Source organism: Furipterus horrens, unplaced genomic scaffold (genome assembly GCF_987537825.1).
Source record: "Furipterus horrens unplaced genomic scaffold, mFurHor1.1.pri manual_scaffold_2, whole genome shotgun sequence".
Classification (NCBI taxonomy): domain Eukaryota; kingdom Metazoa; phylum Chordata; class Mammalia; order Chiroptera; family Furipteridae; genus Furipterus; species Furipterus horrens.
Genome location: NW_028327172.1, coordinates 188528522 through 188556228, shown reverse-complemented (window position 1 = coordinate 188556228; position 27707 = coordinate 188528522). Strand labels below are relative to the sequence as shown.

Below are 27707 nucleotides of genomic sequence, written 5' to 3'. Positions count from 1 at the left end.
AATCTAGTATTTTATGTGAGAAATTTTATAGTTTATATTTATTTTATAATATTTCCCCATATCCATGAGGCTAAAATGTAAAATGCACTATTTCTTCATATAACTAGTAATTAAGATATATCAAATGGCCAGTATTAAATTTTTTTCAGATAGTCTATCAGTTTTGCTCTGTGAATTCTAAGTTCTCAGGTACTCAGAGAAAGCAGAAAATTTTGATGTTCAACTATCCATTATGTAAAACATTCACACAAGAAACTGACAACTGCCCTTTCCTCTCTGGAAAACTTTCCAGGGTATCTGAACTTTAGTAAGGGATTGGAAAGAGAGGGGGTGTAAGATGTAATGTACACATCTCCAGGAAAGCAGGGAGTTGACAGTCACCCGACAGCAATCGCAAACTCGGGTGTCAACAATATGGCACTGTTCTGTGAAGCCCCAGGAGAAAGGTAGGGTGTACCACAGTGAAAGCAGCTGCTAAGGTCACAAAGGCGACAGTATAAGATTCCTAAATAATTAGACTGTCCTACTGGAGCACTGTGTTCAGTTTTAATCACCATATTTTTACATTTGAAAGACTGAGGATCCCTGTGCATGCAATAGTCTTTTTACTAAAAGGATTTTTTTAAAGGCAGACTTGAAATACTCTGGAAGAATATCTGAAAAACTATTGCCAGTAGATGTCTTTGCTATCTAATTGTACACATTTCTTTATTGTTCAAATTTCTTACTATGTCTGCATACTATTTTCTTTGAAAATAAATGAGATTTTTAACATACTTGAAGAAATTCAAAGCCAATGTGTTAAGAACAATAATAATAGCAAATGCTTTTATAGTACTTAGTAAGTACCAGACACTGTTCTAAGCATTTAATATGAGTAAACGTATTATTTAATCTTCTTAATGACCTTAAGAAGTAGAAACAATTATTATTCCCATTTTACAGATGAGCAAAGTGATACACAAAGAAGCCAAATATAACTGGCCCCCGGTCACACCCTTGGGAAGTGGGAAACCATGATTTGAAGCAAGGTGGTGTTGTTCCAGGTTCTGAGCTCTTGAACAAATATGCTATAAAATAATAGAGTTAAAGGAAGAAAACAGAGATGTTGTAATTTTTATTCTTACGCATATGAGAAATTTAAAAGGGAAGACAAGTTCATTAGTTGTTTGTGTCTCCTGAGAACCCCATTCATAATATATGAGATCTAATTAAAGCAGAAAAAACAGAATTTTATGTACAAATGAACTTAACTGTCAGTTAAAGAAACTTTGGGATGATAAACCAGGAAGATGACTTTGAAAACATGAATTTTTAAAAAATTATTTTAAATACCTCTGTAGAATAATTATGGTAATTAAGCACACCGTCCTCCCCATTATTGTTGTCTTCCTTGCCATTCCTCATCTCTCATCTGCAAATTCCATTTCTTTAATCTTATTTTCAAGTCATTGTCTTTCAATAATCAAGTATATTCAAATGTATTAATGGATAATATATTGAACACTACCCACCCTTTTTTATTACAGTAGCTTTCATTTGATTGTCCCCATTACTCTTGCAAGGATAAAATTAAGATGATTAACTAAAACATAAATTATTCTATGTGAAATACATGCAGGAAAACTAATAAAAAAAATTTTGAAGCTTATTTTTTTAGGACACAATTTTCCAGTACATAAGGAAAAAGCCATAATAGGTTTGTAAAAGAAATATTATAATGGCATTTCCTTAATAATATTGCTAATGGACTGGTAATTGTATACTTTATTGAATATGCTGGTACTCATCAGTAATGTGAACTATAAAATGAATAATATCTCTGAATGTATTAAAATTAGAGTAACAAATGAGCTGACAATGCTTACAAATAAAAAATATATAGGCTACTGTACTGACAATGGTGGTGGGGGATACTTTATCTTAGCAAGAAGGAAAGTATCAAAACTTTTTAAAGTGGTTATTTTATAAATGTGATAGATCATTTTCTCTTCTAGTTGTGTGTAGATACCATGATCAAGAAGATAGATTCCTGCTTTTCCACACCAGAGAATTTCCTATAGAGAATCTCTCTGTCTTTAGTGAGAAATAAAATTGGGAGAAGCTTTCTCAATAACCCTGATGACCCTTATGCCCACCCCATTATATACTCAGCAGTTCTATAAAATCATACATGGCATTTTCTTCTTGCTGTATATACATGATCAATAATGTTCCCCTCCCACAAAACAGATTGTAATTTTTGCACAATTTCTTTCCCAATAGCTATATTGCCAACCTGTTCCTCTTTTCATGACAAAGGGGTATTAAAATGCAAAAATCTGGAAAAGACATTATTATATAGATAATTTGAATCTTTATTAGTATATGCAAGAATAAATCATAAACAAAATCTATTATTTGAAATATTATTTGTAGCAAACTTACAACACAGCAATTTGTCATGACATTATGGGAGAGAACTGACATGTCATAACAAGTCTTCCATTTGTCTAATGACCAATGGGAACTAGACTCCATTGCCTACAAGAGAATAATGTTCTCCTCTCTTTCTACCTGGCTTGAATTAGGAGGGGAATCCTTGGGAAAAAATAGAGGCAATTCTGTCTCAGTGTTTCAAAGAAAATACAATGTTTCTGTATCCGATCATGGAAGTCAGGCAGACTTGAGTTCCAGTCTTGGCTCTGCTACTTTTTTTTTATTTGTAATCCTGAACAAGTTACAAAACCTCTATGAGCTTCAGTTTTTTCATCTATAAAATGAGGCCAAATAAAATAGTTTGAACCATGAACTGTTATTAGTAAGAGAAAGAGTAGTTATTTATCATTGCCTGACATGTTTCCAGCAGAAATCTGATTACATAAAAACTCCCTCTTTTCTCCTAAAAATGCATCAACCCTTTTGAATAAATATTTGTACAAAATTATTTTCCCAAAAATTATCATAAGATTTAGGTTTATTTATTTCAGACATTAGCATTCTCTGAACAAATAATTACTCAGATTCAGTGAAACTGACATTCATTTGTTAAAAACCAATCAGCAAGTCAATCCTGGAGTCTTTTAGGCCTGAAATGAGTCTTGAAGATGAAGAAAATACAATGGACATTCCAGGAAGAGATTACTAACATGACGCAAGACTAAGAGGCATGACAGTGGATCTAAAATTTGAGTGTACATCAGAATCACGTAGCAGCCTCATCCCCCCTGTTTCTGCTTTAATAAGTCTCAGATAGAGCCCAAGAATTTACCATTCTAAATTCTTTTATTTTTTAATATGTTTTATTGATTTTGCTGTTACAGTTGTCCCAATTTCCCTTCCCTCTGCTCCCCTCCACCTGGTGGCCCCCCTCCCTTCATTTGTCCCTCCCTTTTAGTCCATGTCCATTGGTTGTGCATATAGTTCTTCTCAACCTCTTTCTGTCTATTCCATTTCCTCCTACTATGCTTCTTAATTCTTGTACCATCTCCTTCCCTCTCCCCCACCCCTCTCCCTGCTGACCTCCCCCCAGTATGTTCCCCATACCTATAGTTCTTTTTCCACTCTCGTTGCCTATTTAGTTTGCCTTTGTTTCAATTCCCTGCTTCTGTTGTTGGTTCTTGTGATGCAGTTTTCATTTTAATGTTCATAGTTTTGATCCTCCTTCTTCTAAACCTGTCCCTTTAACATCTCATATAATAGTGGTTTGGATCTAATGAACTTCAGTTTTATTTTGTCCTGGAAGCACTTTCTCTGCCCTTCTATTCTGAATGACAGTTTCGCTGGATAGAGTATTCGTGGTTGTAGGTTTTTGCTTTTCATTACTTTGAATATTTCTTGCCAGTCCCTTCTTTCCTGCAGGGTCTCCCTTGAGAAGTCAGCTGATAGTCTAATTGGGACCCCTTTGTACATGATTCTTTTCTCTATTGATGCTTTTAAGATTCTTTATGTTTAATTTTTGACAATTTGATTATAATGTGTCTTAGAGTGGTTCTCCCTGGGTCCAGTTTTTCTGGAACTCTCTGTGCTTCCTGGACCTGTAAGTCTATTTCCTTCCCCAAGTTCGGGAAGTTCTGCTTCATTGTTTTTTCACATAATTTTTCAATTTCTAGTTCTTCTTCTTCGCCCTCTGGCAATCCTATAATCCGAATGTTTGGTCTCTTATAGCTGTCCCATAGGTTTCTGATCCTCTCCTCACTTTCCTTACTTTTTGTTTCCTCTTTCCACACTGGTTGACTGTTTGTTCCTTCCCTATGTTCCGGTCTGTTGATTTGATCTCTAGATTTTATTTCCTCACCACTTGTCTCATATGTTTTTTCGTCCGTTTCAGTATGAGTGGCTTTCACTCCTTCCCTGTCTTGCTCTAAATCTTTTGTTAATTCTGTAAGCCACCTCATAACTACAGCTCTGAACTGAGCCTCTGAAAGGTTTCCTATTTGTTCATTGGTTAGGTCCCTCATCTGTTGCCTGGTGAGCTGTGTCACCAGGATTTCAATCGTTGTCTGCTTCATTTTGACAGATTTGTGCTTTGCTTTGCTTCCTGGGCAAGCTGTAGGGGACGGAGCCCCATGTACTGGTCATTACTTGGCAATAAATGGCACTTTGTGTTGGGGCGGGGATCCAAAATGGATTCCTGCCATTATTCTCCACTGGGAGACCGGGATCCATACCCCCACCCTCTGGGCCTCTCCGTCCGAGGCAATGGGGGGGGCTACCTTTCCCAACGTTGGGGTCGTGATCTGCCAGGACTCTACTTCAGCCAGGATTGCTCCCCATGCTGCTATCCCCACTGCTACCACAAGCAGCACCACCTGACCTTTCCATTCTGGTTCCGATTTCACCCCTCCTACCCGTCTGGACAAGAACCGCTGGTTTATGACTTCATACGTTGTGCTTCCATGTAGTTTTATTTTCTGGAATTTCTGGTTATCTTTTGTTTTGAGGTAGTTGTATTTCTTTCTAGTTGTAGAGGAAGACTGAGCATGTCTGTCTAAGCCTCCATCTTGGCCAGAAGTTCCCATTCTAAATTCTTAGTTGACTTAATGACGCTTGCTTGGGATCACACTTTGAAAACCATTGATATAAGAATATGTTTTATGGGATTGCAGGGACTGTGGTTTGTCATTGATGAAATAATGCAATGAACACATACTATTTGTGGGCCAGAACAGAAAGAAAGGATCCAGATCATGGAACAACTTGGACATCTACAGATATGGGTATAAGTTTAGTCTGGGGCCCAATCTACAAGTATCAGTGCTGTAGGAATACACTGGGGAGTAGGAAGCCTGAAATCTGGTTAGTCAATTGAGAAGTTGATATAATAATCCAGAAGAGAGATGACAAGAACCTTAGTCAGAGTGGAGATGAAGATGAAGTAGACAGAACGTGATGTATAAGGTCAAAGAATGGAAGGAACCTAATTTGAATATGCTCTTCAAGGACTCACAGTGGACTCACAATCTATTATAAACTATATTAACCATAAAAGTTCTAATTGTATGTTAAGGTCATTTTGAATTACTTTATATAGTTAAGTCCGTAATAAAAGAGAACATATTTGAAAGAACTTAGTCAGTGCCACACAACCACTGAGCACTCTGGCAATCTTTATCTATTTGGTAAACAATTCCCACATAATAATAATGGTAGTTAATGTGCATTCAGTGCTTGCTCTGCACTAGGAACTGTACTACATACACTTAGTATTCATTTCATTCTCACCACACTATATAAAATGGGTAGTATAGTTAGCCCACTTTATAGATGAGGAAGCCATGCTCACAGGTTAAATCATTTGCTCTTTCAGATATCTTCCATTTGACCCTCCAAATACACTCTCCATTCTTTCCCACCTGCCTTCTGCCCCAGGAAGCTGACCTGTGTGGACAAGCTTCCTGCTGGGTTTAGCTAGTGGGAAAAATTGCCAGGAGACCAGAGGTGGGGTAACTGAGTAAAGTGAATTTTTATCCCCTTCTTGCATGCTATAGCACACTATGTTTTACAGAAAAATGTCACAGATCCTCTGAAAGTGGCCCTGTCTACACAGCTTTCTCCTTCCTGATTCCAGGAACCAATTCTTCCCCATTTTCCTTTAGGTTTAGGTGTAGTGACAACTGTTCTGCTACTGAGACTGGGGCACTGCACTCATCCTCATTGTTTCTTTACAAACTGCCTACAGTTTTAAAATTAGTTCCTTTCTGAAATTCTCATCGTATTATCCTACTTTGAGCAATAACAGAACATAACTAAAGGGTAGAAGAAGCAGGGATCCCACAGACTGATTCTAGGCACCAGTATTCTAGAGTGCAGTGTGCTGTCCAGGGGGAGGTAAACAGAAGATTGGTTAGAAGGATCTTCCCTCCCATATTTTCGAACTGAGTGCAGAGAAGGACAAAGAATAACCATCTAGTTAAGTGGATTTCTAGAAATAAAAAAAAGCTCAGTTTGAAAAAGACTAGTGAAAATTTATTCTCTGGCCTCTTGACCAGTTCACTCTAATTAGGAAAAAAAAAGATTCTACACCATTATGTGACAGCAGTAGTCTGTTTAAAAACAGATCGAGTCTAAAGCATGGTCATTATGGGGATAACAAGGGGCAACCCTTGGTTTTCTCGATCTTACACCTCACCGCAGTGCCTGCCCCTTCCATCAGCAAGAGAGCAATTAAACTAGTGTGGTGAATAAAGTGACAAAATGAGACGGGATGGAGTACAAGTTTCTGTGAGGTTTCTGAAGAGGCTACTTAAACTAACAACCTCATACATGCTATAGATCACTTTTTCAATGGTGAAAGTACAGTGAGACGGTAAAAAGCAGCATTCTAGAGAATATTGTTTTATTCTCTCATATTCATATCCTGTTCAGTTAAAAGAACTAATTTCTTGCAGCATGTGGTATCATATTCCTGATTATAGAGTGTCATATATAGTGATATATACAGTTATATATAACTAAAGTGACTATACATGAAGTCATCAGAAAACAGATGGATGTTCAACTTTCCCAAACTGGTTAGAATTGTTCATCTGAGTCCAGAGAAGGGTGCAATCACAGCCAAGATACCAGTTCCATGTGCTTGTGTTAGTTTTTTGTAACAAGGCAACAAGCCACAAGTCCCAGTCCTAACTGTAAGTAAGTATAAGTTATGCACTTGCCATTTTATATTTAAATATATTAATTCTTAATCAAAGGCTATAGAAAAATAGCTATAAAATTAAATGTAAGATATAGAAAACATGGCAATGTGACCATGACTACCATTGAGAAAATAATTGACTTGAGAAATTAAGAACAAATGAAAGGTACAAGATATAACATAACTTAATTTTTCTAGAAAAATTGTTGATATGACAACAAATACATATACAATACAAAAGAAGTTTAAAAATTCAGAATTTAAAAGAATGATAATTTACTAATCAAAAAATGACTTCCTAGTGAATTACAATATTCAGTATATGTGCACAAAATAACATGATATTTACAAAACTGCTGGGATAATCACATTCAATACATATATGGTCAAAAACAATTCAATTTTCTTCCCCAGAAAGTATCTTGTTAAATTGGAAATGAGTGGAACACTGGTGCACTATAAAATCTACATCTCTTGCCTATTATCATTTTAGTAAATTTCTATTCTAAAAAATTGCCCAGAAACTATTAATAAAATGTCTTTGTTCCTATACTCTTACCTAACTTTCTATCTGCTCCCTTGGATTTAATTGAGTGAATCTATTCCAGGTCATGCCTGTATGCAACTGACTTAAGTGGACTGCAGCCTTGAATGGAACTTTCATTGCTGCTATTGTGATCATTTCAGTCCCCACAGCCAAATTTTTCATGCAGCAACAGACATCCATCTCTGAGACTGCCACATTTAACAACCCCAGCATGCCTCTGTCGATTTACTTGCAGCCACAGACAAGTCTGACCCTCACATTGGGCAGGAGGTTTTCCTAGACTAGATAGTTACCCCAACTTAGATAAATCACCATGTACATAATGATGAATGTAGCAAATGGGGGGGAGACAAAAATTGTGTGAATAGTGAGAAAACCAAACCTAATGTCTAAAACAACTATTTTTTCTCCTATAATACTTGCAAGATGTATTTGTTTATTAGAAATAGCTAATGTTTATTGTACTTTCTTGAAAGCAAGATGCTGTTCTAAGGTTTTGTTTATTTGTCTGTTTTAATTTATAGTCTCATCAATCCTCTCATCATCCAAATTTTGGAACTAGGCAAATTTTCCTCCCCAATTTTCAAACACTAGAAGAGTTTTATTCTCTCAAGAAAATAAACCAGAGAATTTGGACTTATGATCTCTCATGTGATGGGACCATGGAAAGTTACCAAAGAGAAAGAAGGAAGTTAAATGAGTTTCCATAGTTTCATACGGGAACTTCCAGTTCCATTCTTACACCTCTGCTCACAGACCATTTGCATTCCAGGGTATCCTGCTTGAAGAGTTGTCTTCGAAAAATTTTCAGAGAAAATTTACAATTAGTCTGAACCCAAAGGTCAAGTCTTGAATGTGGGCCATCAGCTGCAAAACCATACCTGAGTTCTAAATGCCCATGTGACAAACAGCAATGACATTTGAAAAAATACAAAAACAGCAAAAAAATGTAAATGAGGCAATTAATAAACCAAAGAAGAACACAAATTTTACAAGAAAGGAAATACAATTATAGTATACTCTCTGGCTCAGAGTACATAATATTTATATAAACATAACTATACAAACACTAACCTCTAATTAAAATATATATGATTTATATATATATATATTTAAATTATGTGGAAAAATAAGAGAGGTGAATATAAGGTAGATAAATATTCAATTATGATAAAGGAAAGGCAAAGAAAATGACAGAGTGACTGTGGAATTTATATAAATATTTGTTTAGTTCCTGGCACAGAACTTAAAAAAACCCTTAGAATTTTCTTAGTGATAGGAATGTCTTTTGTTATTCATAAAAAGCTTTATTCAACCATATCTAAGTTTATGCTAATGAGGTGGGTCCCTAAATAGCTTCAGGATAGCGGCTGGTCAGCAGAAAATCAATCGGCTGACTAGAGCAATGGAACTTTCAGCCCCATCTCAAACCAGAGATTGGGTTCCGTCCTGTAGCCAATGCTATTAATCAGTCATGCCTACATAATGACACATTGATTAAAAATCTGGACAGTGCAGCTCAGGAAGCTTCCAGGTTCGTGACCACATCAATGCGCTGGGAGGGTGGCCTGCTCAGATTCCACTAAGAGAGGACGGGGAAGTTCTGGGTCTCCCCCTCCTTCACCAAGACCAATTCATCTTTTCACCTGGCTGCTCCTGAGTTGTATCCTTTATAATAAAACTGTAATTGTAATAAAGTGCTTTCAGTAAGTTCTGTGAATTGTGCTGGCAAATTATCCAACCTGAAAGGGAGTTGTCGGAACACCAAAAGTTGTAGTCAAGGAAGAAGGGAAGGTGGCCGGGGGACATCCAGGATTCGTCACTGGATCTGAATTGGGAACAGTCTTCTGGGACTTGGATTTGTGTGAACTCCAGATAGAATTTGAATTGTGAGACACTAAGTTGGAGTCAGAGAATTGGATGCTGCCATAGAGTGATGAAGCATGTTTGAAATACGAAAGTTCATACCAGAAGAAAAATCTAAAATGGTTCACTTATTTTCTCTACAGAGCTAAATTAAAGGGTAGACAAGAGTGGGCAGGGACTCCTTTATTTTCTTAAGATCTTTTAAACTATTTTATTATGTGCACATGTTACAGTGATAAAAGTGAAATTTTTTGTAAATAAGAACTAATTTCTAAAAGGTGAGAGTACCATTTTATTTTATTATTCGCTAAGTTGTACAAATCATAATGCCCATTATTAAGTCAAAATCACTCATGCATTTGTCTCATATTTATTAAGTATCTGAAATTCTGTGCTCAGTTGGGAATAAAAAGACTTTTGGAATGTGAAGTATGATTGAGAAGAACTACATGGAAAACTGAGAGTGAATAAATGCAGAGCAATATATATTACAATATCATCATTATCAAGTGGCAGAAGTAGATTTTTTTCTACCTACAAAATAAGGCTTTATAACATATTTTGGCATAACATGATTGATTGATTAAATAGATAATGAAATTTGCATTACATACATTATCTCTTATTACACAAAAATCCTAACAAATTATCACAGTTTATATGAAAAGTCATTCTGTGAGTATAGGAAAACCTGTGTTTCATACAAAACATGAATCCAAGCTGTTTTGTTTCCATGCTTAGCTTCTCATTTGGCATCCACTTTTTAATATTGGAGTACTGGTCTGTGCTACAGTTTGTATTGATGGTATTCAAAATCATTCATTTTGGTCTGGCCTTATTCACTGTTCAAGGTTAATTTGATGAAGTTTAGGTTGGTTTCTTTTTTTTTTATCCATTTGCATCCATCTGTTACTCTTAGCTATAAGAAGAATGTAAGGATAAATTTTTTCATTATTTAAATTCCCAGAAGAAATGTAATTCTGCTATTCACATTTTTTATTAACTTAAGGTTTCTTAGACAAGCATGATTACATTACTGCAGAACAGACATTGAAACATTTAACAGAAAGCAAGCTTTCATTGGAGCATAATCAGATAATGGAAACTATTGTATTAGTCCAATGAATTCTATAAAATCATCTCAGTTACTTGCAACCAGTGAGAAATGGGGTCCAGTTGGGTCTAGGGCTGGGGTGGGAATTTGGACAACATTCAACAGTTGAGGCAACTGATAATGACACTACCCTGTGATCAAATGTGCCTTATTATTTTATGATCCTTTTCCCTTTATTACTTTTCTCTCTACTCAAGCTTTTCGTTCTTCTTTGTCTCCCATCACTCCTGTTTCCCCCCATGCAGTTAGTTGGCTTAATATACTTGTTTAGCATGTATTATATATCAGGGCTCATAAGAAGTATATACATATTAACTCATTAATCCTCACTACAGCCCTACGTGATGGGTGTCACTTCCATTATAGTGATAAACTGAGGCACAAAATGAACTCCCCAAATTCATATAGCTGGAAATCCCATGTTCTTAATTGTTACATTATATTTAATTGTTACATTATATTTAATTGTTACTTACACACTGCTTCACAACAAATACTTTGAGGTGCCTTTCTCAACTCCCTCCCCTATACACACACACACACGGTTCTCTTCTCTGGTTACTCAATGAAACCCAGTAAATTCCATCTTCAATGAGTTTTCCTAAATGTGTCAGACTTTTGCCTGCAATGCAATTATTAGTCTTCCAATTTGCCTTTGGATTCTTAGACCACATCTACCTTCCAAAGCAATGTGGAATGTTGTTACAGAAAAAGAAAAAGAAAAAGATTTGTTGGCTCTGACTTCACTCACCCATGTGACATTGCTGTTTTGGTTTTAGCCTCAGGGTGCCTTTTCCTAACACTTACCTGTGCTTCATAAGCTGATGTGGGCAGACTGTTGCTCCTAAAATGAGGAATAATTCCTGCCTATTAGCAAGTGAGTTTACCTCCAGGAAACCACTGAAAGTCAGTACAAATCAGAAGAGTTTCGGCAGGAGCCTAAATTAACCTGCAGGAGCCTTTCAGCACTGCAAGCAGTATTACTCTCAAACACAAGGTCAGCGCAGTCACGATTTTGGCTCTGCTTCTAAAGTGGGAATGATTTTTGAAAGAAAACTTGCCTGTTGCTTTGTGTTGTGAAGAAAAAAATATCAAGAAAAGGTGACTAATCAAGTACTAGAAGACTTGAAAACAGAAGTTTTCTGATTAGCAATGCAAAGCTGGGATCATGTCTTCTTGTATTTGTCAAAGTGGGGAACATAAAATCCTGCTAACCTATTCAGCTAGCTAAAAGGTTTCCATGACAACCATGGGAACTTGGAACATTTGGTACTCTTATCTTCAAAAATAACCTTCCAGGATAAGCAAGAGATTGTTAAAATCACTAACCCACCTCACCTTTCCAGTCCAAGATAATTAACTACCTGACCATTATCTTGGTCTCTTACTACCCTGGAAAAATTGCAGATGGTCCTCTTACCCCACAGCATAGAAATATAAATTCAAATAACTAGCCCAAAATAAACTGTGTTTAATCTCAGTAGGTTAAAGTTCTTTTATGTTTTGCCCTCATTAGTTTTTCCAGAGAAAAGAGAACTGCTTCTATGCGAGGAATTATAGATATAAAATTTGCTTCTTCTCTCCTTTTAAAGTCAATCAGGTTGAAAATAGACATACAGTTATCTCATAAAATTTTTCCTGAAAAGCGAGAAACACATGCTTATAGTAAATAATGTAGAAAATATAGAAAAATGCTAAGAAAATAAAAAATTATGCATTATGTCATGGTTCAGAGAGCCTAATGGTTGTTCATTTTTCTACATTTTTTACTAGTGTTTATGTCACACCCCCATTTATTTTGTTCGTTTTCTTAACTAAACCATTCTTTAAGTTGCACCCATGGAGATAAGCTTGGCTAATGGAGGATTTGATGCAAAAACAAAAATAGCACACATACTGGATAATCACTTGGATAGCAGTGCCTCTACTACTGATTTCATGAAGAACCAAATGAATACTCAATGACCTTAATTAATACTCAAGTGTAATTAACCTATCTCACTTGTGAATTTGGCACTTATATTTTTCCAAAAAGAGGCTCTGGATGGTCTGTTGGCCATCATCCAACATGGAGCATCTCTTTCCCTAGATAACTCAATTCTTGATCAGATAATGCATTTAGTTTCAGGTACAAAATAGCAGAAATATCACTGGTCCATTTCATCCATCCTTGTGATGAACAAAATCTCAAAGGTCCTTTATATATAATAAGTATATACAATCTTATATCTTTTTCCCCAGAGATTTATCATCATCAATGGTGTTTCAGGAGTGAGACAGTAGGAATGGTCATCCCAGCTGTAAGCACTAAGAGGGTGTTTATAGAAAAATTAAAAACAATAATTAATAAAATTAACTAAAATTCAACCTGCTTTTTATTATCACAAGGCTTCAGCATTCTAAACATCAGAAACAAAGTATTCCTTCAAAAAAAAATTATTTGCTGGTCTAAATTCTAAACATTTAGTGAAGACACTGATGGATTTTTCTAATATATATGTAAGCTTCAAATCACCACATTTTAGTTACTTACACTTTAATAAACTTTGTAATTTACACAGGAGTTTATTCAAAGGACCCCCTGTTTGGTCTATGACACAGATCAGCTACACATATTCCTCCCTCTTATAAGGTGATTCCATAGTGTTCAGAATCATTCCAACTCACGTTGCGTGCCGTGTATTCAACTCCATTCTGTATATTTCTACACTTAGCCAGTAGCTCTGACATAAACAGTGGTAGCATAGTGGTTGTAAATATGAATAAACAGAACATGAGTTACTTCAGTCTGTCATTCAATGTGCCAAACATTTTCTAAAACAAGGAATTCAGTCTTTTGGTAGTATTTCTCCATGTGCTTTCCTTCTCCTTCCTTCTGAAAAAAATTGCTTTAAAAATATTAAGTTATTACTTTTTCTGTTTAAAATATAATAATAATTCTTTTTTAAATATACTTTAGTCTATTTTATTTATTGGCATGTAACCATAAAAAGTTTAAGATTAAAATGTTTTGAATTTCTTTTCTGACAATTATTACCATTTTTTTTTACATTTCATGATTATTATTGAAAATAATTTTGTTATATAAAGTAGAAATGGAATTTAAAATGATTCATATCAGATGTCAAGTACTATACATATCCCATTATTTATTATGTTTTAAGCATTTAATGATATTGTTTTTACTATAAAACTATTCTACTATAATATTCCTTTATCCAACTGTGCCAAAGTTTATTTAACAATTAATCTATTATTAGACAATTAGCTTGTTTCCATGTTTTGCTGTTATAAATAATGCGGTATTGAATATCTCTGTACGAATTTTATTTCTACTTTCTGACTTTGTCCCAGCCTAATCTTATGGGGCTGCTTAGGCAATGAACAGGGCCAAAAAGCAGAGCAGGAACACCACAATCGATTATCCACAAACTAGGTGATGTGAATCATCACTGCAGTGAACTCTAGCTTATTCAATAGTTAATTATCCACAAACTGAGTATCCATAATTTATATGACCTACCTACAGCATCCCAGAAAAAAAACCAAAACAAGAAACTTAAAAATCTAATGGTGCAATGCCTTTAAAAAAGCCTTAACAGTCTCCCTTTTTCTTTAGCTGCATCTATTATTTATGTGCAGAATTCTTGAACATTTCCATCTATCATGTTATGCAGAAGCTTTGCAGAATAAAATCCTCCCAGGCAGCTCCTAGTCATCTGGAGCATCCTAATCTGCAATATTTATTCATGTTTCAATGCACACGCTAAATAAGAAATTGGCAAGATGATGTGAGGGGCTATGGATATTCAGCTTTGTTTTTAAGCTCGGAGCCAGGCAACATTTCTCTGGGTAGTTTATCTCCTACTAAGCTTGCAAGCAGAATATAAGGGGAATCTGATGTACGCCCACATCAAGGAAGCAGCCCTGCCCTAAAATCACAATGCAGTGTATTTCAGAGAGGATTGTTCTGTGACAGACAGGGCAAAGTCATAGTTTAGAGTTTGACTCTATTGTCAGGACACCAGAGTTGGAATCCCACTGGCTGCTTGCATGACTCTGGGCTAGTGAGGGGCTGCTTTAGGCTCTGGGGTAAAACAATAAACAAGTTACAGTACCTGCCCAGATGGGAACTTACAGTTTAAACACAGTCAGACAATTATAAAGATCCTTATATAAGAGAATACAGATCAAGGCAGGAAATCTGCCAGTAATTACTATATTATTATTGAGATTGATGTTACCTCCTATAGTAGATTAAATTTCTTTGAAGGTAAACCATAGATACACAATCATTGAAGTTTGATTCTCTCTCTTTCTCTCTCATTCTCCATATATTCATACGTATGTGTGTACGTACTCACATCTACACTGAAGACAGATTAACTCTGTATATACCTATATTCATATGCATACATACACACATTTACATAAGTACAAACATTTACATACATATTTAAATATATTATTTTTTCCCCAGGAGAAATGGATGGATGCTCCCACCATCTCCCTTTACTATTTGGCCCTCTTTTTCATTGTTTCTTTCTTTTTTTTTTTTTTTTCAGTATGTGTTTGGATTTGACAAAGCCCAAACCAGGGCAGGGACTGTGGCAGGGACAGAGGGTGGAGGAGGCAGATGGGGAATGGAGATGGACGGAATCTACGGCTAGGATTCTTCAACCGCTCAGATGTGAGGAGTGACCATGCTGGGCCTTCAGTGGCCCCTGAGAGTGGGAGCCTTTCCTAAGCCCCAGTTGATGACAAGAGCCCACCCCTGCCCCCCTCCCCCCACCTCTGCCCTTTCCTTAGTCTCTGAAGCTGAAGCAATCAGGCTCGGTCACGGTGGTTGGTGCTGATGACCATATTTCTCCGCTGAGGTGCCCGCCAAAGCCAGTGGCCCTAGTCATCGCCACCACAGATCTCCAGCAAAGCCTTCATGAAGTCTCCAGAGGTGTCACCCTCAATGGCTTTGTGGAGAGACTTGTCATATTTCTCAATGAACTCACGCCGGATGTTGAGCAGGTCCATCTCACTCCGGGAGACCATGATCCTGGTGAGGGTCTTCTCATCCGTGCCGGCACCCTTCATGGACTTGTAAAGTTTGTCGGCAAAGAAGAGAGGCTTGTTCTTCACACTTTGAACAATGGCCACAAACGCGTCCCTGACATCTCCAGACATCTCCTTCTTGATGACGTGCTCCACATCATAGTTGGTCATCTTGATGAATTCCTGGAAGACTCTCCGGAGGTGCGCATAGCTCCGTGTACACAGGATGGTCATGAAGCGCGTCTCCAGGGAATTTTTGTCTCCACCGCCAGACGAGTCTGCTATTTCCAAGATCTCAGCAGCCACCTGGGCATCTTCCCGGGCCTGGTCCCGATTTTCTCCTCCCTCCTCACGGTTCCCCGTAGCCAGAGAGATGAGGATCCTTTTGAAGTGGCCTGATGTGTCTGAGCTCAGAGCATCCTCCAGAGACTTGTGATAGTCTTCCTTATAGGCCTCATTGATGGCCCGGATTTCAGCGTTGGTCCGAGTAGCTAGGATTTCGATGAGAGCCTTTTCATCTGTGCCGGCTCCCTCCATGGCCTTCTTTAACTGCTTGGCATCGTAATGGTCGGGTGGCATCATCAGCCCCAGAATCAGCCTCGCCAGGTCTCCAGAGAGCTCAGACTTTAGGTCAGCCATCAAGTCCCGGCCGAAGTGAGACTTGAAGGTCTGCCGAAGCTGTTGCCGCTGGGCGTTGCTGCGGTGCGTGATGATGTCGATGATGGCTTCCTCATCAGTTCCAAGCCCCTTCATGGCTTTCCTTAGTGCTTTGGCATCTGCGTCAGGGTTGAAGTCATTGGCTGGACGCACAGTTCCATTCAGCTCTACTCGGGCCACTGCACTAAGCTCCCACATCTGATAGGCCACCTGCGCTGCCTCCGGGAAGAACTGGCCAGCAGCATCATCATCTCCCCCACACAGCTTCAGCAGAGCCTTCTTGTATTCGCCAGAGGTGTCATTCTTGATCATGCTGTACAGGGACTTCTCATACTTGGTCCGGAAGATCTCCCGAATGTCAAGCATGTCCAGCTCACTGCGGGAGACCATGATGCGGATCAGGGTGTTGTCCCGAGTCCCCAGGCCCTTCATGGCCTTGAAGAGTCTTTCAGCAAAATACTCCGAGGTGCTCCGGATACACTTCACCACAGCCAGCATTAACTTCTCAAAGTCCCCAGACAGCTCCCCTCTGATGCTGGCTTCAATGGGCTTCCCCGTGGTCTTCAGATACTCATCGAACACCAATCGAAGATGCTGCTTGCTGCGATTTCCCAAAATGTAAATGAACTGGGCTTCATCTGTTCCCCATTTTAGTTCCCCAGCCTCGTACAGGTCCTTCACATCCTGTTGCACCAAGTCCTCGCTCACTACATCGTCCTCCTCCCTGGTGCCCTGGAGCAGGACCACGAGCATCTTCTGGAAGTGGCCAGAGGTATCGCCAATGATGTCAGCCTCCAGGTCTCGCTCATAGGCATCTTTGTACGCTGCCACCAGCTGGTGGATCTGCTCATTGGTCCGGGAAGCCAAGATCTCAATGAGGCATTTCTCATCGGTGCCAATGCCCGAGAGAGCGTCTTTGATTTCTTTGGCATCACAGTAGGCAAGTGGTCTCATCAGACCCACAATCAGCCGTTCAAACTTCCCGGTCAGCTCATACTTCAAGTCTGCAATGAGGTCCTTGCCATAGAGAGACTTGTAGCTCTGGCAGACTTCCTGTCTCTGCCTGTTGCTCCGGGAAGTGATCAGTTCTAGTATGGCCTCCTTATCACTGCCGAAGCCCTTCATGGCGGTGTACAGAGCCTCGGCATCCTGGTTGGCATCAAAGTCTGGGAAGTCATGAATGGAGCCACGGTACTTGGCACCCTGTGCTGGCTTGGCCATGGTCTTAGGTTCTGCAGCAGACGACACGCGCGGCGAAGGCCTCCTGTCGTGGACCGGCAGACGGACAGACACACAGGCGGGCGCGGAGCTCGCTGGGTGGAAGCCGGTTAGCGGAGCAGCCTCATTGTTTCTTTCCTTCTTGCTCAGCTAAGAGTACCTGGCTCAAATCCAAATTCTACTTCTTGCCAGTTTTCTGACCTTTGTCAAGTTTACTTAACCTCACTAAACCTCAGTTTCTTCACCTATAAAATGAAAATTAAAAACAATAGAATCTCATAAGAATTTATGCAGATTTTGAGCAATAATGTATATAAAATGTTAAACATAGTGCCAGGCACATGGTTAAGAATTCCATTAATGTTAGTTTTTTTTATAGTTAGTACTTAAATTACCTTAGTCAATATAAGTCTCATCCATGGACTGGAGCTCATTATTACCCTCCCTCTGGCATCATACAATTATTTGAGAACATTTTATTGAGCACATAGAAAACATATAAGTATCTGTGCATGGAAGGGATCATTTTCGTTAGCTGCTTATGAACTGTTAGATACATCAGGCTGACTGCAATTACTTCATGTTGCCTAGAAAAAGAGCTCTTCTCTCCACACACTCTCACTTCTCCAAGTGTCACATTACTCCAGTGCTCAATTCCAGCATGTGGAGAAGGTTGCTACCCACACAACTAAACCAAATGCAGGGATGAAGGATGTCTTAGGCACCTAGGCAGACATTGCCCCTGCAACAACTGAACCTAAAAAACAAAAACAAAAACAAACTGAGCAAACAACTAGAACAGGATCAGAATCATGGGTATGGGGATCATATGGAGGGCTATCAGCTGGGAGGAGGAAGGTGGAGAATGGGGGAAAAGATACAGAGATTAAGAAGCATAATTGGTAGGTACCAAATAGACAGAAAGATGTTAAAAATGGTAGACGAAATGGAGAAGCTAGAGAACCCATGGACATGAACTAAGAGGCAACTGCTGGAGGGAAAGGCAGAACCAGGCAGAGGGAGGCAAAGAGGAAAATATTGGGGCAACTATAATAGCATAATCAATAAAATACATTTTTTTAAAAAAGACAATACGCTGGCTACTCTCGATACAGGGCTCTCAGCAGTGGGCCACGAGAAGGAGGACTGAAAGCACGGGCTTTGTCCATGCTGGCTCATGACGGCCATGCTGTCTCTTCCCTCGTGCTGCTGGCCGACCATACTTGCTGTGTGGAGTGTGGGGAATCTTTCCTTTTGGACATACCTGCTGCCTAAATGGCCATCCCCATGGCTAAAGGAGTTGCTTTTTCAGTTGCGGAAAGGAGGTCGACAACTCGATTAAGTCTGTTTTTAAATTGTTTGCGTGTCATACTTGAAATAAAGCCTTTGAGAAGTTAAGAGCTGAAAGTTTGTTCACTTTGTTCCTTGGATCTTTTGACGACTTTCTCTTAAGCCAATGAGGGGTTCACATCCAGCCACCTGAGCAAAAGAGTGAGGGAGAATGTCAGGTTATGATTCCATGAAGCATGGAAGGAGAAAAACCACAAAGGGTACAACTTGCATTTCCTCTCTACATTTATAGCCAGTTAGACTTGGTGAGAGAGCAATAGAGAAGCAAGCACTCAAGAATAGTCTGGTCCTTTGTAATGAATCCCACCCCCAGTTCAATTGCAAAGGTCACATTGCCAGCACAAGGAAGAAGTGAAGGGTTAGATTAGGAAAGACAGTCTCTGGCATTGGCTAAGGGCATATATGTTTTTTTTTAATTTTTATTTCATTTATTGGGGTAACAGGTTAATAATTATATAGGTTTCAGGTTTATAATTCTATAATATATCATTTGTATGTTGTATTGTGTTTACCACCCAAAGTCAAGTTTCCTTCCATCACCATTTATGCCCCCTTTAACTTATTCCACCTGCTCCCACCTTCCTTTCCCTCTGGTAATCATCATATTGTTGTCTGTGTCTATGAGGTTATTTCCCTTAATCCTTTCATTTATTTCACCCAGCCCACCAAACCCCCACCCCTCTGATAGTTATCTGTCAGTCTGTTACCTGTATCTATGAGTCTACTTCTATTGTGTTTGTTTATTCTGTTCATTAAGTTCCATATATAAGTGAAATTACATGGTATTTGTCTTTCTCTGACTGACGAATTTTTTTTTAATAATTTGTTTATTTATTTTATTTTTAGAGAGAGGGGAAAGGACAAAGAGAGGGAGAGAAACATCACTGTGTGGTTGCCTCTCACTCGCGCCCCCAACTGGGGACCCGAAGTGCAACCTAGTAATGTTCTCTGACTGGGAATTGAACCAGCAACAGTTGGTTCGCAGGCCGACGCTCAATCCACTGAGCCACAGCAGCCAGGTTTGACTGGCGGATTTTACTTAGCATAATATTGTCCAGGTTCACCCATGCTATTACAAAAAGTAAGATTTCCTTCTTTTATACAACTGAGTGGTATTCCATTATGTAAATGTACCACAGATTTTTTATCTACTCATCTCCTGATAGGTACTTGGATGCCTTCTAAATTTTGGCTATTGTAAATAGTATTGCAATGAACATAGGTGTGTATTTATTCTTTTTAATTAGTGTTTTCGGTTTCTTAGGATATATTCAAGTAGTGGGATCACTGGGGCAAGAAGTATATACATTTTTAATTTTTTGAGGTGTCTTCATACTGCTTTCTACAGTGGCTGCACCAGTCTGCATTCTCATCAACGGCGCAAAAGGGTTCCCTTTTCTTCACCTCCTCTCCAGCACTTGTTTGTTGATTTACTGATAATAGCAATTCAGACAGGTGTGAGGTGATATCTCATTGTGGTTTTAATTTGCATTTCTCTTATGGTTAGTAATGTTGAGCATCTTTTCATATATCTATTGGCCATATGTATGTCTTCTTTGGAGAACTGTCTGTTCAGGTCCTTTGCCCATTTTTCAGTTGGGTTGTTTGTTTTCTTGGTGTTGAGATGTTTAAGCTTTTTAATAAATTTAGGTATTAACCCCTTATCAGATGTATCATTGGCAAACATGTTCTCCCATTCAGTAGGTTGTCTTTTCATTTTGTTGATGGTTTCTTTTGTTGTGAAAAGACCTTTTAGTTTGATGTAGTCCCACTTGTTTATTTTTTCTTTTGTTTCCCTCATGCAAGGAGATAAATCAAAACTATTGCTGCAAGAAATGTTTGAGATTTTACTGCTTATGTTTGCTTCTAGGATTTTTATGGTTTTTAGTCTTACATTTAAGTCTTTAATGCATTTTGAATTTATTCTTGTGTATGGTGTAAGAAAGTGGTTTAGTTTTATTTTTTTGCATGTATCTGTCCAATTTTCCAACACTATTTATTGAATAGACTGTTTTTAGCCCAGTATATGTTCTTGTCTCTTTTGTCATATATTAATTGACCATAAAAATATGGGTTTGTTTCTAGGTTCTCTATTCTGTTCCACTGATCGATGTGTCTGTTTCTATGTCAGCACCATGCTGTTTCAATTACTATGGCCTTGCAGTATAGTTTGATATCAGGTAGCATGAGTCCTCTAACTTTGTTCTTTCTCAAGATTGCTGTGGCTATTCGGGGTCTTCTGTTGTTCCATATAAATTTTTGGAATATTTGTTCTAGTTCTATGAAATATGCCATTGGTATTTTGATAGGAATTTCATTGAATCTATAGATTGTTTTGGGTAGTATGGCTGAATTCAGTAAAGTAGCAGGATACAAAATAAATATCCAAAAATCAGCTGCATTTTTATATACCAATAATAAACTCTCAGGAAGGGAAAATAAGAAAAAAATCTCAGTCACAATTGCATCAGTAAAATAGTGTGCCTATAAATAAATTTAACCAAGGATGTAAAATACCTGTACTCAGAAACTTATAAGGCACTGAAGACAGAAATTGGAGAAGATACAAATAAGTGGAAGACCATATACTCTTAAAAAAAAGAAAAGGGAAAAAAAAGCTTTTGTTCCTATTCTCCTCCAGCTACTTACAAGCTAGTGACATGGGGCCATGGCTTCCTCGGTGGATAAAGTGGGTGATAATGATAGTTCTGACTTCACAGATTATGTTGGAAACTAAATAATAATGAAGTGTTGGCATATGGAAGTAGAAGAAGTACCTTCTGCTACTTTTAAGGGAGAAGGATGGAGGGAGGTTTAAGTCAAGAAACTTTATCTTTGTTCTGCTGTGCCAAGCCTGTAGTATTAGGCTTTCAGGATGAGTAGACCACTAGATGCCTTCTCTGATGTCAGCAGATCATTTTTTGTTGTGCAAACTGCACATTTGCAGACCTCCCAGAAACTGTGATAGTATGAAGCGCATAAAAGATTCATGCACATTCAGCAGTTACCTCCTGGATAACACTTCTCAGGGGATTGATTAAGGAATTTAATTTAAACCAACAGAACCAGTAGTATTTCTGCTGATCCCTTGCGTAACTGTGGTAGTGAACATAAATATACATGGACAGGCTTTGGGTACGCTGTGATTCTTACAATTATCTAGTTCAAAGGAAAGCAAACTGATTACCATATGCATGAAACGGAGAACGAGCAAGTTCTGTTCTATGTCAGCAGTAGAAGGAAAAGGTGGTTTTGGAAAATGAATGTCTCACTACTTTCATTTGATGTGTTTTCAATGCTTGTACAGAGAAAATAATCACTAAAATATGACACATGGAAGCAAATTGAGTGTGTATTTTTCTTCTCAAGTTGCTGTGTTGAAACTTTGAACAAAAGTAATGCTAGCTGACATAACCCTTTCATTAATATGGACATTCAAGGGATTAAATGTTAAGAAATAAAGGAGTCAGAATCCTTCTCTTGTGTTTGGTTATTATGACATACTTAAAATAATAATTATATCTAGCATTATATTGAGCAGCAAAGTGTTTTTCTTTTTCTACATCTTTCACAGAAGATTAATTTTTATAGTAAATTAAAAGCAGAAATTCTCTGCTTTAACTGCAGGTTAGAAGCCTGAAATTCTGACCTTGCAGCCTCCCACCAATCATGAGAAATTGCCCCTGAATGGCCCTGTGTAGTCCAGAGACTCAAAACAACACACTTTGAAAACAACTTGTGTAATGCATCACTTTATTACGCACTTTCATACCATTTTATTTTATCCTCACAAAATCCCTGTGACCTTAACACCCTCATTTTACATATTATAAAACCAAGATTCAGAAGTGAAACACTTTCTAAGATCCCTCAGCCTATGAATGTCACCATTTCAACTCAAGCTCAAATGTTCTTGCTCCACAGGAGGGTTTTTAAACATTGTCACTACTGATGTTTTCAGCTGGACAATGCTCTGTTTTCGGGAGCTATCCTGAGCATCGTGAAATATTTAACTGTATCTTTGGCCTCTACTAGAAGCCAATACTATATTACCTCTGCATAGACAACCACAAATGTCTCAAGATATTGTCAAAGGTCCTATGGGCTGGGGCAGGTGTCAAAATGGCCCCAGATGGAGAACCAAGGCTCCTAATCTGGAATCTACGAAACCCTAAGAGGGATGTATAGGATTCTAGGTGTCCTTGAATTAGAATAGGAAAAGTTTACATATTTATTTTTACTAACTCCTATCAGAAATTTAACATTTCTTTCTGTGATAAATGTGGGCAACAGACATCACTGAATTATCAGTACCTGTGACTTTTAACCAATAGAAAACTATAATATACCTGGCTTTTTATCTAATCCCAGTTATTGCATATATTTCAGTTTATTGTTGAAAATTAGGGTAAATTAGGATTACTACTTCAAAATTATGATAGATATTTGACCCATTGTCTGATTTTGTTCAAGGCCTTACTAAAGAAGCATATATATTACTGTATTTCTTACATTTTGTTAACTATATTTTAAAATAATTGTTTTCATTTGTAATCCTTCCTTTACTTTCTTGCCTCTATACATTTTCTGAGAGGGCATTCCCAGCTTTAACTTGACTGTGAAAAGGGTCCATGATGCAAAAAGTTTACAACCCCTACTCTAAAGCTCCTATATCTTACAACCTTATATTTGGGAAGACAATTGATAAAGTTGTTTAGTGGCTAAAAACACAGGCTCTATTCCACGTGCACTTAAATTGCTGGCTGTAACCTTAATCAGATTAAATAACTTTTTTAATTTTAGTTTCTTCATCTATAAAATGAGAATGATACTGGTACCTACCTCATATTAACTCTCATAAGGTTAAGTGTTCAGTACGTACCTGGCACACAGTAAGCACTTAATAACTCAGAGTTATTATTATCACTGCTGTAGCATCTTATAATATGGCGAAGTTCAGATACAATCATCTAGTAAGCATTTAAGCACAGAAATCTCTGAAATATATGCCAGGGAACAATAAAACACATTAGCCTCTCTTCTGGCCAGTGGTAGTAAGCACTTTCTATTTGCAGGGATATACAGAAAATTTATTTCCTTGAAGATGTATTTAAATGTGCTCAAAATTCCATTTGATCCTAGACACTGTGAGGATGGAAACAGCATTTATTTCACAGTGCTGTGCTTGGTGGGTAAGAAAGGTGTAGAACCATGACAACAGAAGTAACCAGGGAACTGTTGGACTGGGTGGAGTTTCAATCCCAAGGTTTCTGCCTCTTGCCTGTCCCTCACTGCCAATTACCAACAGACCCCTGCTGGTCACACTTTTCCATTCCTGCTCAATTCTCACTTGAAAGAATTTCCTTTCTCCTGTGACGCCAGTTCGTGATAAATGCTCACCAAGGCATGACAATTTCAATTGCCAGACCATCTGGCTATTGGATATTTTACTGTGGTTTTTAGAGCCAAGAGCTTTACCAGTTGCCCTGTTTCTAAGGAAACAGAAGCTATGGTGACAATTCATGGCTTAGATGAACTGTGTCACAGCTCATTAGGGATGGCCTCTAGGACTGAGCAAGCACAAGCTGTACCTGTGTTCCTTCAGCCAGAGCCCTCGGTACTATATTGTTCATTTTCATTATTAATTATTCTTATTTGCATCTTCCCTTCTGAATCACTAGGCAAACCAAACTGAAGTGTCAGCTGAGTATAGAAAAACCTTTGTTTTTCTTTCTTTCTCTGGGATGGATGAATAGATTCAATCATTCAGTCAGTCAATTAACAGACAAATACTGAGAATTTAAACATCAGGTCACTTCCATGCTTAAACATTCCAGGATAATCCACATGTCTTAGTTTAGTAAATAAACAAAATCCAGTGATATTCAAACTGGAGCCACTCATTAAAGGGTAAAATCAATTTTGTGGGTGGTGACAAGCATTTTTATAAAGAATAGAATAATAGAATAGGATAGGATAGAACAGGACAAAGTGCATCCTAGGTATTTAGGGTAAATGTTGCCTCATGAATCTTTTCTTAAATACTCTCTGCCTGCTATATTGAGTTGAAAGCTAAAACACAGGACATCTTACAGAGTAAAGTTAAGACAAAGTTTGAAAGCCACTGGCAACAGAGACCCTTTTACCCACCTTCCAACCTTCTCTCCAGATGCTACATCAAAATTCATTTTCTAATCATGCTGCACGGCTTCAGTTATCCAAAACCACACATTCTCCTTTGGCTCTAGACCCTTGCATAATTTCTCTCACTTTCTCTTACAACACTGTCCACCTCACTGCCCTTTGCCCTACTTCTTGTCTTCTCCTGGAAACCTTTCTCACTCCATCAACCTGGGTTGAGTCCCCTTCTAGCATACATATATTTTAACTGATTTTATCTTTCATCTTTTCAACTACATAATCTTTTTTAAACTTTATTAAATTTATTGTGGTGACATTGGTGAATAAAATTACATAGGTTTCATGTGTACAATTCTGTACACATCATCTGTATATTGCATTATGCACTCCCTACCCAGAATTAAGTCTTCTTCCATCACCATATATTTGACCCCCTTTTCTCTCTTCAACCTTCTTCCCACCCCATTTGCCCTCTGGTAACCACCACACTATTGTCTGTATCTATAAGTTTTTGTTGGTTTATTAGTCTTGTTTGTTGTTTTCAGTTTTATGTCCCACATGTGAGTGATATCATATGGTTCTTGACTTCCATCTGACTCATTTCATTTAGCACGATATCCTCAAGATTCATGCATGCTGTCAAAAATGGCAATATTTTATCTTTTCTTATGGCTGGGTAGTATTCCACTGTCTATATGTGCCACATCTTCTTTATCCAATCATCTATTAAAGGACAACAACCGGATTGTAGGATTTGTCAGTTGCCACTCTTGAAAGTGTACTGAAGACATCAAACTTCTTATAGTTTTTCTTATAGAAAACTATAAGATACATTATCTGTATCTCATATTTCTTTAATTCCTCCCAGCTTTCCTACAAAAACTCTTCATTAATGTATAAATCCCATTGACCTTCATATCTATTGGCCCTTTTCCCAACAATAAGCTCAACTCCCCCTTTTCTGAGGTTAGAATCCATTATCCATCACTATGATCCCTCATTTACTTGTATACTCAACTCCCTTGTCTCTGCCCCATAATATTTGCCTAGAAAATCTCCAACTCTGATTAAAAGCAATTATCCCTTGCCTGTATGAATAGTGGAACATGACTGAGAGTAAAAGCCTAATGGTGACAGCTAACCAAATTACAAATATATAACCAAACTTTAAGAAGTTCTCAGCACTGCCCAGCAATTTTCTTACTACATTTTCTTAATCAATTGTCTATTTGATGCTCTGAGACTATTTCACATCTTTTTTTCTCTCCTTGGGTCTTCACTATCCACCTCATCTTCTCATTTTAACCAATTTTTCTTGCCAATATTTCACTAAGAAAGAGAGAACAATCAAAGAGAACTGTTAGAATTTTCTATCAGTGGCAAATCTACCAAACCTCTGAAAATATCCCCACATAAATTGATACCCTCCAGTTATGGTGGATGAACCATGTCTGCTTCAGTCATCTACGGCCAAGAACTCTACCTACGTATTACCTTCCATAGCCTCCAGCTACTCCAGGACTTTGCCCCTGCAATTACCCCTCTCTTTCCTGCATCACCGAACTTCCCTTTTTCTTTTAGACTATTTCTCACAGCACACAAACATGCTATAATATCCACTTTGACCCTGCACACTGGAGCTAGCATTCCATACCTTATGGCAAAGTCGCTAGAAGAGTTGCCTTCATTTACTCAGGGTGTTCTCCCTTCCACTCTGTTAGTCAAGCTGATCAGTGAACCTCTCATCTTGTTCGTTTCAGTGGAAAGTTATCAATCTTGATCTTACAGACCTCTGAGGAACATTTGACTCAAATTCTGTTTCTTCAAGCATTATATCTTCTTGTTCTGAGACTGTCACACCCTGTAACATCTAATTATACTTTCCTAACTGACTGACCACTTCTTCTCAATTGTTTTTACTGATATTTTATCCTCTGCCAGATCTGTAAATGTTGGATTCCCCTTCAGTCATGAACACTTCATCAATCAACCACCAGTTACATGGCTTGTAATACTATATAAATGCTGATTATCTCCAAATTTCTATCCCTAACTCTGACCTCTCACTTAGCTGCAGAATTGATTATCCACCTACTCATTTAAAACCTCCACTTCAAAGGCAGTAGGCATCTCAAAAATCAATGTGTTCAAAACAGAACCCTTAAGGATTCTCTCTGAATTAATAAAGATATGCTTAGATTCGTGTATCAGAAATATCCTGTCTTAAATAAAAGCAAAGTTTATTTTCTCTTACATAAATATCCAAATAGGTGCTGATATTAGAGTACAAACAGGGTTATCATGAATATTTGGGAATAAGGGATTTATTAAAGAAATAAGACCTTACTCACAGGGGAGAACCTGGGAAGTTACAGTTCAAATGGGAATTCTGGAGCATCAGAGAGCAGTCTCTAATAAGGTCTCCTGGAGCACTAGTATGAGTAAACAAGTTGGATATTACAGGGGAGTCTGGGAAATCAGAGACTTTCAGCAGCCAGTGTGGGACAATGAAGGAGAACTGGTGAAAAAGTCAACAGGAATGTGTTGTTTCTCCTGACCCTTCACTTCTGTAGGTCCACAGTCAAGGACCTACTGGTGGGATTATAGCTGCCGTTGGTTAACATTGCTAGCAGTCAGGGAAAATAGTTGAA

At 37.9% G+C, this 27707-nt stretch overlaps 2 protein-coding genes across 2 annotated transcripts in view; one reads left to right on the top strand and one right to left on the bottom strand.

Moving 5' to 3' along the window:
• Positions 1–27707, top strand: part of GABRB1 (gamma-aminobutyric acid type A receptor subunit beta1) — a 342039-nt gene that overhangs the window by 190240 nt on the left and 124092 nt on the right. The gene's annotated exons all lie outside the window — the stretch shown is intronic.
• On the bottom strand, positions 15203–17676 carry LOC150020171 (annexin A6). Its single transcript, XM_090266916.1, has one exon. The coding sequence runs from the start codon at positions 17566–17568 to the stop codon at positions 15544–15546; it is 2025 nt and encodes a 674-aa protein (XP_090123042.1). The 5' UTR covers positions 17569–17676; the 3' UTR covers positions 15203–15543.